The sequence below is a fragment of the Lucilia sericata genome, unplaced genomic scaffold (genome assembly GCF_015586225.1).
Source record: "Lucilia sericata isolate MDLA Ls3-8-SP2 unplaced genomic scaffold, ASM1558622v1 Contig000310F_arrow, whole genome shotgun sequence".
Classification (NCBI taxonomy): domain Eukaryota; kingdom Metazoa; phylum Arthropoda; class Insecta; order Diptera; family Calliphoridae; genus Lucilia; species Lucilia sericata.
Genome location: NW_023994334.1, coordinates 197,379 through 215,804, shown reverse-complemented (window position 1 = coordinate 215,804; position 18,426 = coordinate 197,379). Strand labels below are relative to the sequence as shown.

The window sequence follows — 18,426 nt, the reverse complement described above, 5'->3', positions numbered from 1 at the left end:
GTTTAGACGTAAAATAAAAGACGAATGTATTGCAGCTTAGTTAAACTAGCAGTGGTGGTAAGTATTTTTAAGACAGAAGTTGAAGAGATTTTATTCTTTTGCTAGAATAAAGTCTCTTCAACTTCTGGATACTTAGGAATTTTTAATATAGAATAGAAAGTTTTAATTTCGAATAGAAATTGTTAAGTTTGAGTAAAGCTTTTGCTTCAATCATATAAAGCTGTAATTTTCATTTTTTGTAGAAAGCTTTTGCGTTACCCATTTAATTATGAAAAGCTTTTGCTTTTTTAAACTTTCAGCAGAAAGCTTAGGAAAAGAAAATTTCGTAGAAATTGTTTTCCTTGACAATTTTCCAAAGAAAGCTTTTGCTTTGAAAAAACTCTATAGAAAACTCGTAAATTTCAATTAGAATTTGACGTTATCGAATAGAAAGATTTTATATTTCGTTTTCTAAAGAAAGCTTTAGAATTATGCAAAAAGCTTTCGCTTTATGTACTTATCAGTGGAAAACTTTTAACAAAAGCTATTATTTATAAAAAAATATCTGGCATAATTTTCTACTGAAAGCTTTTAATTTAAACTGCATTGTCGTAAATAGATATTTTATTATTATATAAAAAGCTTTTGCCATGTTTAATCGAAATTTGTCTTATAAAGCTTTAGCTTTACACTGTTTAGAATAAAAAGCTTTCGATTTAAGTTATTTTCTCGGTAGAAGACTATTTGTATAGTAAACCTTTTAGTGCACAATATTCAATAGAAAATTTATATTAAAAGCTTTTAATGTTTAATTTCAAAGAGAAATTAATAGTTTTTTAATTAACTCTAAAATGAATTCATTATTTTAAATCCTTTCTCTTGATGACCTAGTGCAAATTAACTATTAAAAACTAATTTAATTAACACTAAGGGGAATATGACTAACTGTAGATGTAATATCGTCTACAATAGATAATAATCTTAACTTATAATCTATATGTAATTGTAACAATATTGAATGTATGTTACTTGCTCTAGAATTTGCTTCAGAGTTCGGAGAATTTCCCCTATTTTCATTATTAAGCCTTGATTAAATCAGTTTTTCTTCAATAATAACATTTTATTACATTTATAGTTTGGTGTGTTATTGATAAAATTTATTGATTTAAAATTTAATTATTTATATTTAAAATCATATTGCATTAAGACAATAGCATTTGCTATAGCTGAACCAAAAAGTGCAAAAATAATGGGTTTTTTAACCACATACAAACCCACCAAATCAATTTCTAAAGGTAAGGCGGCCATTTGCAAAGAAACGTTCTGCAACTGCAAGGGAAAATATTTAAAACAAAAGATCACAAACTTGTCATTCAAAACTTTACACTTCTCTCCAGTTTTAAATCGCCACAAGGCAGTAACGACTGCTTATATTTTAATAATTTTCCCAATCTATTCACCAATCTTGAAGCATCCAACATGGACCACATAAATAATTTTAAATCATAATAATGTATAGCTAGAGAAAAAATTGCTCTAAATCCTTTAAAAGTATGCAATTGATTCCATAAATTATCAGATGCCGAAGTCATAAATGTCATATAAATAATACAAATATTATTGACGTAAACTGTCAGCATGCAGCAAAAACCCTGTATTTCGTATATCCGATTAAAACGTGCCACATAATATTGCAACTGTATAACCATACTGGCCAGAACATTGACGTAATTACTCATACCTTTACATTTGTTATCACCTTCTGTTGTTGTCGTTTTCAAAATCGCCTCCAATTCTTCATTTATAATTTTCAATAATGCATTAATATTTTGTAAGGTGAAGTAGTAATGCAACATTATCCTATTTAAAACACTAGGTATAAGAGCCAGAGCCAATAGTATAAATATATTAGAGTTTTCAAATATATCACGAAATATTTGCAGCGAACCTGTGAGCACTGTTAAATCGGTGAACAAAGAACATAGAAATTTGATTCTAACACCTTGTTCCATATATTTTATGAAATGTTCATGCTTGTGATATTTTTGTAAATATTGTTCACAGAAAAGTTGATAAGAATTTATGAGCTTAATGAACTCTTGACGTTTTGTCCAATTAAAAATGACGCTGGTTAATGCGCCTCCAATACGTATGAATGTTATGAGAACACTTAAGTTATACAGCAATTCTTCACTTCCCGGTGGCCTTGTTTTTAATTTCATGGTCATGCCGATATAAGGTATGACCGCATATAATGACACATTTAGAAGACCAGCGTATATGGTGACGTAGATATTTTTATAAGCTCTGCGCGTGCGAAAGTCATATGAAAAATTTAAAATTCCCAATAATTTTGCAAAGTAATAACAACAAACTATCATTAGATGCGTTGACCGTCTCATAGTTGTTGTGTTGTGAGTAGTAGTATTTAATAACTGAATTATGGGTTATGAAAATTAGACTAAATTAATGCCGGTATAAGCACTGAAAGGAGAGGGGTAGTAAATGTTTTATGCGCATACATTAGGGGTGATCACAAAGACTATAGACTAGACTATAGACTAGACTATAGACTAGACTATAGACTAGACTATAGACTAGACTTTTTTTTTTTTTTTTTTTTTAAAGAGGTGAAATCATCAAAAGACAATGTGCGAGACTTTAACACGCTAAAACACCCCTACTACTGGTCCATAGTCCCTGCGGTACCACCGTTAAGTATTTCCTCGCAGGGAGGGATAGGTGTAAATCACCAATCTCAATTTTTTTTTTTTTTATACTAATTTCTTCTTCGTATGTCTTCCTGACTTCGGAGCTCCCGAAGTACAGATTTTGTGAAGTTACATATAAATCTCCAATTTTCCTCTGATTGTAGCATTATTTGTGTTATATTTCCTGTGTTTATACTGACACCAATATTCATTTCGAGTTCTCTTCTCTCATTGACAAATCTTGGACATTCGAAGAATACATGTTTCGCATCTTCTTGTACGTTATAACAGTTAGGACAATATGGATCACTTTCACGCCCAAAACGATACAGGTATGCTTTAAAGCAACCATGTCCACTCAGGAGCTGAGTGAGGTAGAAATCCAGATCACCAAATTTCCGTTTTACCCAGGTTCCGACATCGGGAATGATTTCCCATGTCCATCTACCCTTAGTAGATGTGGACCATTGCCTTTGCCATATAGCTATGCTTTCGTTTCTTGCCATCTGACGGACAGAGTCAGGATTTGAATCATGTCTGTTTGTAAAAATCTTCTCAGCTTCCTTAGCTTGTAAATCAATAGGAAGAATGCCAGATATTACTGAGGACGCCTCATCTGACACTGTTCGATAGGCGCAGCAGACACGTAGTAGTGCCAATCTGTGCACAGAGGTTAACTTATTCCGATAAGAGCGAAATTTTGTTGACTCTGCCCATACGGGAGCAGCATACATTATAATACTCCTTACAACACCTGCAAGTAGCCTTCTTCGTAAGTATTTAGGACCTCTGGTATTAGGCATTATGCGACAGAGGGCATTACATGTGCCTCTTGCTTTTGTCTCTACATACTCCAAGTGTTTCTTGAACGATAGACGATCGTCTATGATTAAACCGAGATATTTCAGTTGATCTTTCGTTTCAATTGTGCAGTTACCAATTGTGAGAGTAATACTTTCTCTGACTTTACGGCTGCTTATTAGCACAGCCTCTGTTTTATGTTCTGCTAGAGTCAGACCCATTTTATCAAGCCAAGCACGGACCAGGTGTATACTACTATTTGATATAGTTGTCGCTTCTGCAGTATATTTTGCCACAGCTACGAGAGCTAAGTCATCCGCGAATCCGATGATTTGGACGTTTTCTGGAAGATTTATTCGTAGAACTCCATCATACATTATATTCCAGAGTATTGGCCCAAGGACGGATCCTTGCGGTACTCCTCCTGTAACTTTATATTCCTTTACACCCTCGTCAGTGTCATATATCAGGACTCTATCTCTAAAATAGTCCTGTATTATTGCAACCAAGTAGCGTGGAACATTAAGTCGAACTAGGGTATCTAATATTTTATCCCATTTAGCTGTATTAAAAGCATTTTTGACGTCTAATGTTACGACTACACAATATTTTTTGGTACCATTTCTCCATATTTTTCCTTTTATTGCACTTTTAGCTGTATCAACTACGAGTTTAATTGCATCCATTGTTGATTTACCCTTTCTGAATCCAAACTGGGTTTTTGAAAGTCCACCTACCAATTCAATACTTTCCTCTAGTCTTCTGCAGACAACGCTTTCTAATAATTTTCCACACGTGTCTATCATACATAGAGGACGATATGACGACGGGTTGCTCAATGGTTTATTATTCTTAGGGAGAAGTACTAGCCTTTGTCGTTTCCATATTTTTGGAAAATGTCCATGTTGTAAGCATGTGTTGACAATTTTAGTGAGTTGCTCGGGGAAATGTTTAGCAATCTGTTTCAGGACGAGGTTAGGTATACCGTCAGGTCCTGGGGATTTCCTGTCTTGAAATTTTGAGGCTGCCAGCTGTATTTCGTTTGGCGTTACTGGCGGAAAATCAAATGTTTCATCAGGAATATTGTGCTCCCATGAGCTTATTCCTTGATTTGGAAACAGGTGTTGCACTATATTCTCTAGTACACGGGCGTCGTTAGGTGCTTGTATACTATGACTGTTTAATTTTTTAGTCACAAGTTTGTAGGCCATTCCAAACGGATCCTTATCGACATCGTCACATATTTTAAGGAAACTAGTTCTCTTGCTATGACGTATTGCATTCTTGAGGGCTTTTTTCTTGGCTTTGAGCTCTTGATGGTATAAAATACTTTCCAGTGTACCTCTTCTTCTCACAAAGATTCTTCTGGCGCGGATGCAGTCCCTACGTAACTGAGCAATATCCTCATTCCACCAGTAGACTGGTGTTTTATTCGGACCCTGTCTCTTTCGTTTCATAGAGGCATTGCACGCTTGTGTTAATTTGTTTACAAATTGTTTTGCCATAACCGCCGGCGTACCATTTAGAGAATAGTCGCTTACACACATGTTAAATATTTCACTGTCGAAGGTATTCGTCTTCCAGCTTAATGTCGTGGGTTTCCTCAGGACAGAGTTTGAGCGTGATATATCGGTCATATCCATAATAATTGCGGAATGGTCACTATGTGTATAGATATCACTGATAGACCATTTGATCCGATTTGCAATGTTTGAGCTTGCAAAAGCTATATCAATTGTAGAACCTCCACCATTTCGGCTAAACGTACGCTCATTACCAGTATTCAGGAGTACAATATCAAGAACACTAAGTGATTCTAAAAGAATATTTCCCCTTCTGTTTGTACGTGGACAACCCCATTCTGTAGCCCAGGCATTGAAGTCTCCTGCTATCAATACTTTATCCTTGTTTAGCAAGTCAGACACCAGCCTCGCAATTATCACTTTAAAATCCTCATCCGTATATCTAGGTGGTATATAACAACTGTATATATAAATTCCATTTACATTTGCACTAACAAAACCATCTTCTTTTATCGTGGACATGGACTGCGACATTTGTTTTCTTCTAGACCAAATAGCAGATGTACCTGAATTATCGTTAACCCATTTTGGTGAAATGTAGCAGCGATATGGCTCACTAAGGATAGCAACGTCAATGTTTAGTTCTCGTACACTTTGGTCCAATAAATCTTGAGCAGCTTGGCAATGGTTTAAATTTAGTTGGAGCAATTTCATGCGCGTTTGCTTAGGTTTTGAAGCGCTTTAACATAGAAGGGACACACTCTTGCCCCCGTAGTGTGGTCACTTTTTGCCGCGATAGTTTTACAAAGCAAACAGTTTGGAGTATTTTTGCAGGACTTTATTTTGTGTCCAATTTCTCCACAACACAGGCAGTTGTTGGTGTAGTCATTTATACTTTTACACTTTGCAGCTGGATGACCAAACTCTAGGCATTTGAAACATCTCCTAGGTGCAATTTTTTCTCGTATACGACAAATAACCCAACCTATACGAATCTTAGAAAGCTCTAAAAGTTTGTTTGCTAATATCGCATTGATACCAATGGTTGCAATTTGGGTACCACCATATGCTTTTCTCATGTTTTTTACTGCCGTTAATCGCACTTCTTTAAAATCTTCGGATAGGTTAATCAGGGCCTCGTGAACTTCTTCTTTTGTGGTTATTTCATCTATGTCTTTGATTTCTAAGAACAATTCGTTTATCATTACTCGCACTGCTGCGTCTGTGCCAATGACCTCTTTGACTGTCTGACTGAATTCGGACGTACTCTGGTGGGCTGATTTATTTAATTCAAGAAGCAGTTCCCCTTTTGCAGTTTTCCTGATGCTCTTAACATTTTGGCCAAGAACAACTAACTTCGGATCCGTTTTTACTTTTTTAAGGATATCCGCATATGTTGTTTCACCACATGTTTCAATGACAAGGGCATCTGGTCGTGGATACTTTTTCTTTTTCTTCGCTTTTGGATTAACTTTCACCCATTTAGGTTCAGTACCAGTTTTCTCCACATTTTCGTCCTTGGAGTTGCTCGATGTTTCGTTTTCTTTATTTTCACTGGTTTGTTTTGAGGCTTTTGCATTCTTCTTTTTCTTAGGATTGTTACCTTTTGGGCTCTGTGATACTTGATCTCTTTTCCTCTTTGGGGTGTTCAGTTGTGGTGGCTGTGGACGGACTGCTTCGTCCCTTTGGTTGCTCGCGTCAAGTGATGCAGGATCAATTTGATTCACTTGTGGTACGTAATGCTCTGGAAAAACTTCCATAAATATCGCTTGGATCTCTAGGGATATTGATATTATCTCTTTATGTATATTGTTTCTACCTTTGAAATAACTCACTAGTTGCGATATTTTTTCGCCTAATTTACCTAGTTTTGCCTCTCTGGGGTTTTCGGTAACGGCAGTTGCCGATGCAATTGGTGGTTGTACAACTACCGAACTTCTCGCAGAAGAGTCAACTGTTTCCTCTGTGTGGTTGTTAACAGCAGTATTAATGCTATTATCGTTGTTGTTGTTGTTTTCAGTACGCATATTTGTGGGTCCAAACTTAAGGCCGCTATCTCCGCCCGTTGTGCAGTCATGTATTTCGATCCCATGGTTGTCTATGCTAGCAGGGAGGCCATGCAAGGGTTGACTTGAAGTCCTTATGAGTCTACAAGCCAGTGCCAGATCCATGTTAATCGGGAAACTCATCCGAACCTGCACCACCAACTGAATGATGACGAAGCTTCGAACGTACCTTAAGATTTGCCAAATTTTACTAGGACGGAAGGCAGTTGTGATATTTGCCTGGAAGCCATTTCAACAGAATATCACTTCTGACTACTTAGGTTCCAGATTACCGCAGCTGTCGGCCCAAAAATCGTAAATCAAAAACATTGGTCCAGAAATGCCATAATTAAGATCGTACTGGGCTTGATCTTAATGCCTTTCGGCGGGAATAAGTAGTTTGGGCAGGTGTAGAGCTTTTTTCCATCGGAATAGGGTTTCAACGCAGATATTACTCTTTTACAGATATACTGCCAGTGCAGGATAATATCTATAGAGTGATGTTTTTACCGCTGGTGTTTTGGCCGGTTTTTTTTTTTTTTTTTTTTTCCCACAGGGAGGAACTATATTGATAGACACTTATTCAAGGGCGGCATCCACTCGCCCCGACGCTGGGTTTCTCTGAGCTCTTGTACCTATTTTGGTACGCTCTCCACACCTGCGACAACTCAGGGTCCGCGGGGTCGTTAAACCCGTTATCCTATAAAGGATACCCTTGCGGTAAGACTATAGACTAGACTATAGACTAGACTATAGACTAGACTATAGACTAGACTATAGACTAGACTATAGACTAGACTATAGACTAGACTATAGACTAGACTATAGACTAGTATAGACTAGACTATAGACTAGACTATAGACTAGACTATAGACTAGACTATAGACTAGACTATAGACTAGACTATAGACTAGACTATAGACTAGACTATAGACTAGACTATAGACTAGACTATAGACTAGACTATAGACTAGACTATAGACTAGACTATAGACTAGACTATAGACTAGACTATAGACTAGACTATAGACTAGACTATAGACTAGACTATAGACTAGACTATAGACTAGACTATAGACTAGACTATAGACTAGACTATAGACTAGACTATAGACTAGACTATAGACTAGACTATAGACTAGACTATAGACTAGACTATAGACTAGACTATAGACTAGACTATAGACTAGACTATAGACTAGACTATAGACTAGACTATAGACTAGACTATAGACTGGACTATAGACTAGACTATAGACTAGACTATAGACTAGACTATAGACTAGACTATAGACTAGACTATAGACTAAACTATAGACTAGACTATAGACTAGACTATAGACTAGACTATAGACTAGACTATAGACTAGACTATAGACTAGACTATAGACTAGACTATAGAATAGACTATAGACTAGACTATAGACTAGACTATAGACTAGACTATAGACTAGACTATAGACTAGTCTATATATAGTCTATATATAGTCTATATATAGACTAGACTATAGACTAGAATATAGACTAGACTATAGACTAGACTATAGACTAAACTATAGACTAGACTATAGACTAGACTATAGACTAGACTATAGACTAGACTATAGACTAGACTATAGACTAGACTATAGACTAGACTATAGACTAGACTATAGACTAGACTAGACTAGACTATAGACTAGACTATAGACTAGACTATAGACTAGACTATAGACTAGACTAGACTAGACTATAGACTAGACTATAGACTAGACTATAGACTAGACTATAGACTAGACTATAGACTAGACTATGGACTAGACTATAGACTAGACTATAGACTAGACTATAGACTAGACTATAGACTAGACTATAGACTAGACTATATACTATAGTAATCTAGATTGTAGACCATATTGTTTTAAACTGATAGTAGCCCAATTGTTTAAAAAACGTTTAATTCATTACTGACTTTGTTTACATTTTTAATAAATTAATAAAGTGCAAATACTATTTTGACAGAACTGTCATTGAAAATCGAATGATGTACTCTATATTTATGAAAAAATAAATACTCAACATTTACATTTCAATCTAAAATATATAAGTTTCACAACATATGTTAATGTAGATAGTGTTTTCGAAAATAAATGTGGTTTATATATATTCCGTGAAATAATTAAATTCTAAAAATATGAAAGGATGAAAAAACACTTACGCTAATAAATTTTCTGCTACTTGCTAGATATAAAATTATTCGACCTTTAAAGTGGATAACGAGTAACTTCTTTCATTTATTTCGTAATAGCACTTTTATACAGACATATCTACGTATATAGTGAATAATCAATTTATTAAATACTAATGAAACGTTAATTAACTAATACATTATTACAAAACAACTTGAGTTAGTCACATGACCAAAGTCAAATCCGTCCCTAAAGTAAACAAATCATTTGAAATTACACCATGAAACGGTCAACACGTTGGATGATTGGCTTCGTTTATTATATATCACAACTCCTGGGCTTGTTGGCCTTTTCGTACGACTATGACACGGGCATAACAAAAACAACTTTTGTAATCACATCCTACAGCTGTCTGATAAGTTTCCTGATGTTTTGTTCACTGCCACTACTTACGCGCATACAATGGAAGCCACGAAATGCCAATGGTCCGGAATTGCATTTTAAAATCACCGCTTTAATGTGTTTGATACGTATGTTAGCCATATTGATAACGATCATTTTTAACTGGACCCGACGTCAGCAGTTTTTAAGAACGATCAGGGATTTTCAACATTTACGTAAATGTTTGTTAAATAAATTTGTCATGTCTAAAAAAGTGGAACAAAATTTTGAGAAAGCCATAAGATCTAAGTTCTATTGGGGCTTTATGTCAAATATTGTAACATTTGTGGGTTCTTATGATATTTTACGAGGCATTTTCAACATTGAATCGCCCATTATAATAACCGGTTTAGGCATTATGGCCACTGTTTTAAATGTCGTAATGACCCATTACTTTTTCGCTCTACTCAATATCAATACTCTATTGGCCGTCATCAATGAGGAGTTAAAGAAAATTTTGAATAAGTCTTTGCAATTGTTTAAACTGCAACGAGCTAAACAAATAAAACCAGGAGCTTTTATAACGACCTGCTGCAAATTGGCCGATGAATTGGATATTTTGGCCATTAATCAATATAATTTGCAAAATATTGGTGTTCGAGTGAATAGTATGTATGATTTACAGGGAGCTTGTGTAGTCTTGACATTGTATATGAATAATATCAGTGTTATTTATATGGGCTATATGCTGGTACAGCATGAACAGCTGTCACAGGATTACGGAATTTTAGTTTTATTTTTTATACCAATATCATTATTATTCTACTACATGGATTTGAATATCTTCATAATAAATATGCTGAATTTTGGAGATTTAATAAAGACGTCAGCCGATTTGCTGCAGAATAGTCAACCCTGCTTGCCAACTTTGGATGTGAGATTCGAGAAGAGTGTGAGTAACAAAAGTATTAATATATTTTTAACATTTTTCACCATATGATTTTTGCAAGTCACACTTTTTTAATTAATCATATATATTCTTTGCACATCTTCAGACTATACTATAGTTCAGAAATAGACTAACAAAATTTAGTCTAGACTATAGTCCAAAATAAAAAGTGGACAGAAGCCTAATTAAAGACTACACTATATTTCAGACTATATATTAGACTTCAATCCAGATAATGGAATTTGTTATAATGCTAACTATATTATAGTCCAGATTATAGACTAGACTATAGTACAGATAATAGACTACAATATAGTCTACTATAGTCTAACTTTAGTCCAGATTATGCTATAATCCACACTATTGAAAAAGTAACAGACTTCAGTCCTGGCTATAAACTAGACTGTAGTCCATTGACTATAGTCCAGACTATAGAGAATGTTATAGTCCCTAGCATAGGCTATATAATATATAGGTTAGAGTCAAGTTTAGACTATTGACTGAGCTATAGTACATAATACCGTGTATATTGCAGTCCAGACTATATACTAGACTACAGTCCAGATTATAGACTAGACTATAGTCCAAACTATAGACTAAACTATAGTCCAGACTATAGACTACACTATAGCCCAGATTGTAGTTCAGACTGTGGTCTAGACTATAGTTCAAATTATGATCCAGACTAGATTATAGTTTAGACTATAGTCCAGATTAGACTATAGTTCAGACTATAGTCCAGACTAGACTCTAATGCAGAACATACACTAGACTATTGTCAAGAATATAGTAGACTATAGTCTAGATTATATTCTATACTACAGACCAAATTATAGACTATACTATGGCCCTATATAAACTATAGACTAAACTATAGTCCAGGCTATAAGCTACACTATAGTCCAGACAATGGACTACACTATAGTCCAAACTATAGACTAGACTATAGTTCAGACTAAAGTCCAGACTAGAATGGAGTTCAGACTATAGTCCAGACTAGACTATAGTCCAGACTAGACTACAGTTCAGAATATAGTCCAGAACATACACTAGACTATTGTCAAGAATATAGACTAGACTATAGTCTAGACTATATACTAGACTACAGACCAAATTATAGACTATGGCCCAGGCTATAGATTATTATATAGTCCGTACTATAGACCATATTATAGTTCAGACTATAGACCATACTATTGTCCACACTAGAGACCATACTACAGTTCAGACTATAGGCCTGATTATAGCCCAGGCTATAAACTAGACTGTAATTCAGACAGAAAAATAGACTATAGTCCAGACTATAAAGTTTATTTTTATCCAGACTATATACTGTACTACAGTTTGGACTATAGACTATTCTATTCTAGTCTTCACTATTAATTATACCATGATGAGTGAGTTTTATCAGAAAAATTAATTGAGGAATTGTAAAGAAATGAGTGCATAATGGAAACAAATATTATATTATTAACTTTGTAAATGAATATCAATAATAAAACTGATTGGTAACGATAAACTATCTAATAAATCTATCGTTAAAGTACTTTACTCATACTCCTTCCGCCAACATTGACGGAAGATTTATTTGTCTTCCGGCAATACGTAACAAACCATGAAACGGTCAACACATTGGATGATTATCTGCGTCTTTTGCATATCTCAAGTACTTGGTATAGTGGCTTTTTCCTACAACTATGATACTGGAAAGTTGAAAACTACTTTCTCCATTACTTTATATAGTTGTATGGTAAGTGCTTTGATGTTTAGTTCTGTTGCACTAATACCTCGTATACAATGGAAACCGAGAAATGCCAATGGACCCGAACTGCATTTTAAAATCACTGCCTTAATATGTTTAGTACGTATAATAGCGGTTCTAATAAGTGTGATACTAAACTGGATCAAACGCAAGGAATTTATAAGAAACATAAGAGATTTTCAACGTTTAAGATCAACTTTGTTAAAAAAATATGTTATGTCGACGAAGGTGCAGCAGTATTTTGAGAAATCTATAAGAGACAAATTTTTCTGGGGTTTGATGTCGAATATTATGGTGTTTACAAGTTCTTATGACATACTTCGGGGAATTTTTGATCTGGAGTCGCCGCTTATTATAACGGGTTTGGGAACCATGTCCACGGTTTTGAATATCATAATGACTCATCACTTTTTCGCTTTACTAAATGTAAATGCTCTTTTAGCTGTTGTCAATGAGGAGCTGAGGAGAATATTAAACAGCTCCTCAGTTTTATTTAAACTACAGCGTTTGAAAAAAATTAAACCGGGTGCCCTAATAACAACATGTTGCAATTTGGCCGATGAATTGGATGATTTGGCATTTTATCATTATAAATTTAAACTTATAGGAGAACGAGTGCAACGTTTGTATGATTTACAGGGTGCTTGTGTAATGTTGACTTTATATATGAATAATATCAATGTGCTCTATATGGGCTATATGATAGTGCAGCATGAGGAATTATCACAAGAGTTGGGCGTCATTTGGACTTCTATAATTGTATCAATAGTGTTATATTTCTTCTATAAAGATTTACATTTATTCACCATAAACATGTTGAATTTTGGTGACAATGTGCAGAGAACAGCTGATTTGTTGAAAAATCGTCAACCCTGGTTGCCAACATTGGATGAGAGATTTGAGAAGAGTGTGAGTAGTAAAGACGGAATGCATATTAAATGGATAACTTGCAAATAAATATCAATAAATTAACCATTTCTATAGTTTTCCCATCTGATCTTCTAACCATATTCAAACCATATCACCTATTTTCATCACATTTCATTTTTAGTCATGCATGACATGCACTTAAGTAATTGATGACACATCACCTAGCAATTCATCGGCTGTTTTTAAAATTGTAATCTTTTTGTTTTTCTTCTTATACATTTCTTTACAGTTAAAAGACTTTTCTATACAATTGGCTTTATTTCCTTTGGAAATGAAATTGTTGGGTTTATTTCAATTTAATCGTTCCATGTCATTTGCCACCTTTGGCTCCACCATATCGAATGCTATTGTTTTAATGCAATATGATTATAAATATAGTAAGAATTAATATTTAGAAAAAAAACAGACATTAAGCTGCACCTTAGTAAAAATTGTAAATTTTTAAAATTATTTTCTTTTTTAAAAATAATAATAAAACTATAATTACTGTCATTTGAATAAAATCCAAGCCCAATACCTTTTAATTTTTTCTGTTCTCCCTTTACTTTTTGTAAAATGGGCACGTCATATAGGTAAAGGAAAAAGCAAATAATATAAAAGATGTTTTAAACATTTGTGCATGCACTAGCATGCCTTTTTTACTAATACGAAATTATTTATATTCTCGCCTTAATCTCACCTTAAATTAAAATTGAGAATAAAAATGATTGAAAACACAATTAGAAAGATTAGTTTTTTAAAGGGTGTACGATTTCAAGGACATAAAAAATTTGGCAAAGGATAAAGAAAATAATATAGTTCAAACTGCAGAAAAGAGTTTAAACTAGACAATAGTCCATAATATGGATTAAGCTATATACTAGACCTGACTATAGATTACACTATGTACTAGACTATAGACTAAACTATAGACTAGACTATAGTCCAGACTATAGACTTGACTATAGTACATATTATAGACTAGACCAGCGGTTCCCACCGTTTTTTACTTCGCGGACCCCTTGAGGAATTTATTTAATTTGACGGACCCCCATACATATTTTGATATATTATTGTTATAAATAATTGTTCATACGAAAATTGTCTTAGTCCTGGTCCATAAACCCTATAAAATATTCCCGTACATTGAGAATATTTAGTATTTCGGAGATGTTTTCAATTACATGGTTTTAAATATAGAATGACTTCTAACATGATGTTTAATTTTATGATCGTGAGAGCTTTCATGTTCATTTCTCGCCAAGGTAGCGAAAAGGTTTCTTTATCAAGTATTGTCGACATGTGTTTAAAGAGTCATGTTTCTAAATTTTTTTGCGATTGCATAGGAGTGAGCTGAGTATGTAAGCTAAGTTTTCGGGAAAATATGTGAAAGTTAGACTTCTTCGATGTTGTTGCGTAATGCGTTACCCACATAAAATATGACCTGAACTCTTTGCGAATGTACTGTGAATTTAGATCTTAAATTTGAATTTTAAAATACCTACTAATTATTTTACTGCGTGGTTTTGACTATTTACGCAAAACGCTATGAATTTTCTGATGTTGATTTAATAATATTGGACAACAAAATGAAGTTAAAATCTGTGTATCACGTCACGTATATTTAAAATTAACTAGATTAACACTTTTGCTTACAATTTATAAAAATATTATGAAATGTGACCTAACTTCATATTCCGGGATACCAGTATCAGTATTTAATTCTAAGGCAAATCATTATCCGTCTAATATAAAAACATTTATTTCGATACATATACATTTATAAAAATTACAAATCACGTAATACTTTACTTTATAAAAGTGAAACAATAAATTTGTAGGGCCTAGCTTCATCCTGATAAACGACCGAAACAATAAAATTCAAAAAGTCACCAACAAATCTGGGATTATTGAATAAAAATTGTGTATTTTAGTATTTATGAAAAATTTGGAGATATTTTTAATATTTTCTAACATATAGAGAATATTTTTTATTCATGATTTTTTTCGTTCGTCTTCGCGGACCCCCTAGGATTTTGCTACGGACCACTAGGGGTCCGCGGACCCCCTTTTGGGAACCGTTGGACTAGACTATAGACTAGACTATAGTCCAGATTATAGACTATAGTCCAGACTGAAGACTAGACTATAGTCCAGACTATATACTAGACTATAGTCTAGACTATAGACTAGACTATAGTCCAGACTATAGACTAGACTATAGTCCAGGCTATAGAATAGACTATAGTCCAGACTATAGACTGTGGACTAGACTATAGTCCAGACTATAGACTAGACTTTTGTCCAGACTATAGACTAGAATATAGTCCAGGCTATAGACTAGACTCTAGTAGAGTAGACTATTGTCCAGACTATAGACTAGACTATTGTCCAGACTATAGACTAGACTATAGTCCAGACTATAGACTAGACTATAGTCCAGACTATAGACTAGACTATAGTCCTAACTATAGACTATACTATAGTCCATACTATAGACTAGACTATAGCCCAGACTATAGAATAGACTATAGTCCAAACTGTTGACTAGACTATAGTCCAGAATATAGACTAGACTATACAGAGTATAGACTAGACTATAGTCCGGCACATAGACTATACATTGTTCAGAGTATATACTAGACTATAGTCCAGACTATAGACTACGCCATAGTTCAGACTACAGACTAGACCATACATAGTACAGAGTATAGACTAGACTATAGTCCAGACTATAGACTAAACTATAGTCCAGATTTTAGACTAGACTACAGCCTGCATTCAAAGCTAACTGACCATACAACTTTATTATGATTCACCGATATAAGATTGTTTTTGTAGCAGAAAAATTTGCTGAGACATTATGAAGAATGAGTTCGTAATGGAAACAAGTATTTAATTAAAAACTATGCTAATGGACGACAATAAAAAACTGATTGGTAATGATTAATTATCTATAACAAATCTATCATTAATGTACAAATATATTAAATAAGTCTTCAACATTGACGGAAGTATCATATGTCTTCCGGCAATACGAAAAATACCATGAAACGAACAACACGTTGGATGATAATCTGCGTCTATTACATATCACAATTACTGGGTATAGTGGCCTTTTCCTACAACTATGACTCGGGTAAATTGAAAACAAACTTTATCATCACTTTGTACAGCTGTCTGGTCAGTGCTTTGATGTTTAGTTCGGTAGCTCTGCTATTTCGCGTACAATGGAAACCGAGAAATGCCAATGGCCCTGAGCTTCACTACAAAATCACTGCCGTAATCTGTTTGGTACGGATAATAGCGGTTTTAATAACAGTAATGTTAAATTGGATCAAACGTAAAGAGTTTATGAGAACCATAAGAGATTTTCAACATTTACGTTATAATTTATTTAAAAAATATGTAATGTCAGTGAAAGTGCAGTGCTATTTTGAGAAATCTATAAGAGCGAAATTCTATTGGGGTTTTATATCGAATATTATAACATTTTATGGTTCATTTGATGTATTACGGGGTATTTTTGATCTGGAGTCACCGTTAATTATAACAGGTTTAGGAGCCATGTCCACGGTTTTGAATGTCATAATGACTCATCACTTTTTCGCTTTACTCAATGTCAATGCTCTTTTAGCTGTTGTCAATGAGGAGGTTAGAAGAATATTAAATACTTCCTCGGTTTTGTTTAAGTTACAACGTTTGAAACGAATCAAACCGGGAGCCCTGATAACATCATGTTGCAATTTGGCGGATGAATTAGATGACTTGGCAGTCAATCAATATAAATTACAACGTATAGGGGAGCGAGTGCAACGAATCTATGATTGGCAGGGTGCTTGTATAACGTTGACTGTGTATATGAATAATATTAATATTCTCTACATGGGCTATATGATTGTGCAACATGAGAAGCTGTCCGAATTAAGCATGTTATGGACTTTGATAATTTTATCAATATTATTATTTTTCTTTTATATGGATTTACATTTATTTATGGTAAACATGTTGAATTTTTGTGATAATGTGCAGAGAACAGCTGATTTGTTGAAAAATCGTCAACCCTGGTTGCCAACATTGGATGAGAGATTTGAAAAGAGTGTGAGTAGTAAAGAGAGATTAAAATTAACTTAATAACTTAAACCACATTATAATATCATCATCTTTTTCATCACATTTCATTTCTGGTCATGCATGACCCCTTACATTTACTTAATGAAACATGACTTAACAAGTTATCATTTGTTTAAAAAAATATATATATAATTCTTTCCTTTTGTACATTTATTTACAGTTAAAAGATTTTTCCATACAATTGGCTTTATTTCCTTTGGAAATGAAATTGTTGGGTTTATTTCAATTTAGTCGTTCCATGTCATTTGCCACCTTTGGCTCCACCATATCGAATGCTATTGTTTTAATGCAATACGATTATAAATATAGTAAGAATTAATATTTTGCAAAATACACACATTTTAGTAGAACCTAAGCTGCACCTTAGCAAAAACTGTAAATTTAATAAACTTTTTCTTCAATATTTTGAAGGAATAAAACAATAATTACTGTCATTTAAAACAAGTCAAGCCCAAAACCTTGTCATTTTCTCTCTTTTGCTTTTATTTCCTGTTAAACAGACACGTCATTTGCTTATTGACCCGCTTACTTTATGGCATAAAGAAAAGTGAAATGAAATAAAAATATGTATTTATGCATGCACTTGCATGTCTTTTTTAATAATATAAAATTTCTATGTATTTGATCTCGCCTTAAATTAAAATAACGCAAAAACAAATCATTGAAAATTCCATTAGAAATTTACATTTTGTAAAGGGTTAAACACAATATAGTCCAGATTATTGTTCAGAATATGAACTAAACTATATACCACACTATAGACTAGGAAATAGAGTAGACTGTGGACTAGTCTAAAAACTACTTTATAGAATTGACCAGAATATAGACTAGACTATAGACTAGACTATAGACTAGACTATAGACTAGACTATAGACTAGACTATAGACTAGACTATAGACTAGACTATAGACTAGACTATAGACTAGACTATAGACTAGACTATAGACTAGACTAAACTATAGACTAGACTATAGACTAGACTAAACTATAGACTAGACTATAGACTATAGACTAGACTAGACTATAGACTAGACTATAGACTAGACTATAGACTAGACTATA

General features: G+C 33.8%; 3 protein-coding genes across 3 annotated transcripts; all 3 read left to right on the top strand.

Annotated features, from left to right (window-relative positions):
- The first annotated feature begins 9,871 nt into the window (after positions 1-9,871).
- LOC119603528 (putative gustatory receptor 59d) lies at positions 9,872-10,609 on the top strand. Its single transcript, XM_037955571.1, has one exon. The coding sequence runs from the start codon at positions 9,872-9,874 to the stop codon at positions 10,607-10,609; it is 738 nt and encodes a 245-aa protein (XP_037811499.1).
- A 1,564-nt stretch (positions 10,610-12,173) lies between these two features.
- On the top strand, positions 12,174-13,638 carry LOC119603527 (putative gustatory receptor 59d). Its single transcript, XM_037955570.1, has 2 exons — positions 12,174-13,229; positions 13,480-13,638. Exons 1-2 carry the CDS (start codon positions 12,174-12,176, stop codon positions 13,636-13,638), a joined length of 1,215 nt encoding a protein of 404 aa, XP_037811498.1.
- A 2,639-nt stretch (positions 13,639-16,277) lies between these two features.
- Positions 16,278-17,682, top strand: LOC119603526 (putative gustatory receptor 59d). The gene is made up of 2 exons (XM_037955569.1): positions 16,278-17,330; positions 17,524-17,682. The coding sequence occupies exons 1-2, from the start codon at positions 16,278-16,280 to the stop codon at positions 17,680-17,682; spliced, it is 1,212 nt and encodes a 403-aa protein (XP_037811497.1).
- The last annotated feature ends 744 nt before the right edge of the window (positions 17,683-18,426 follow it).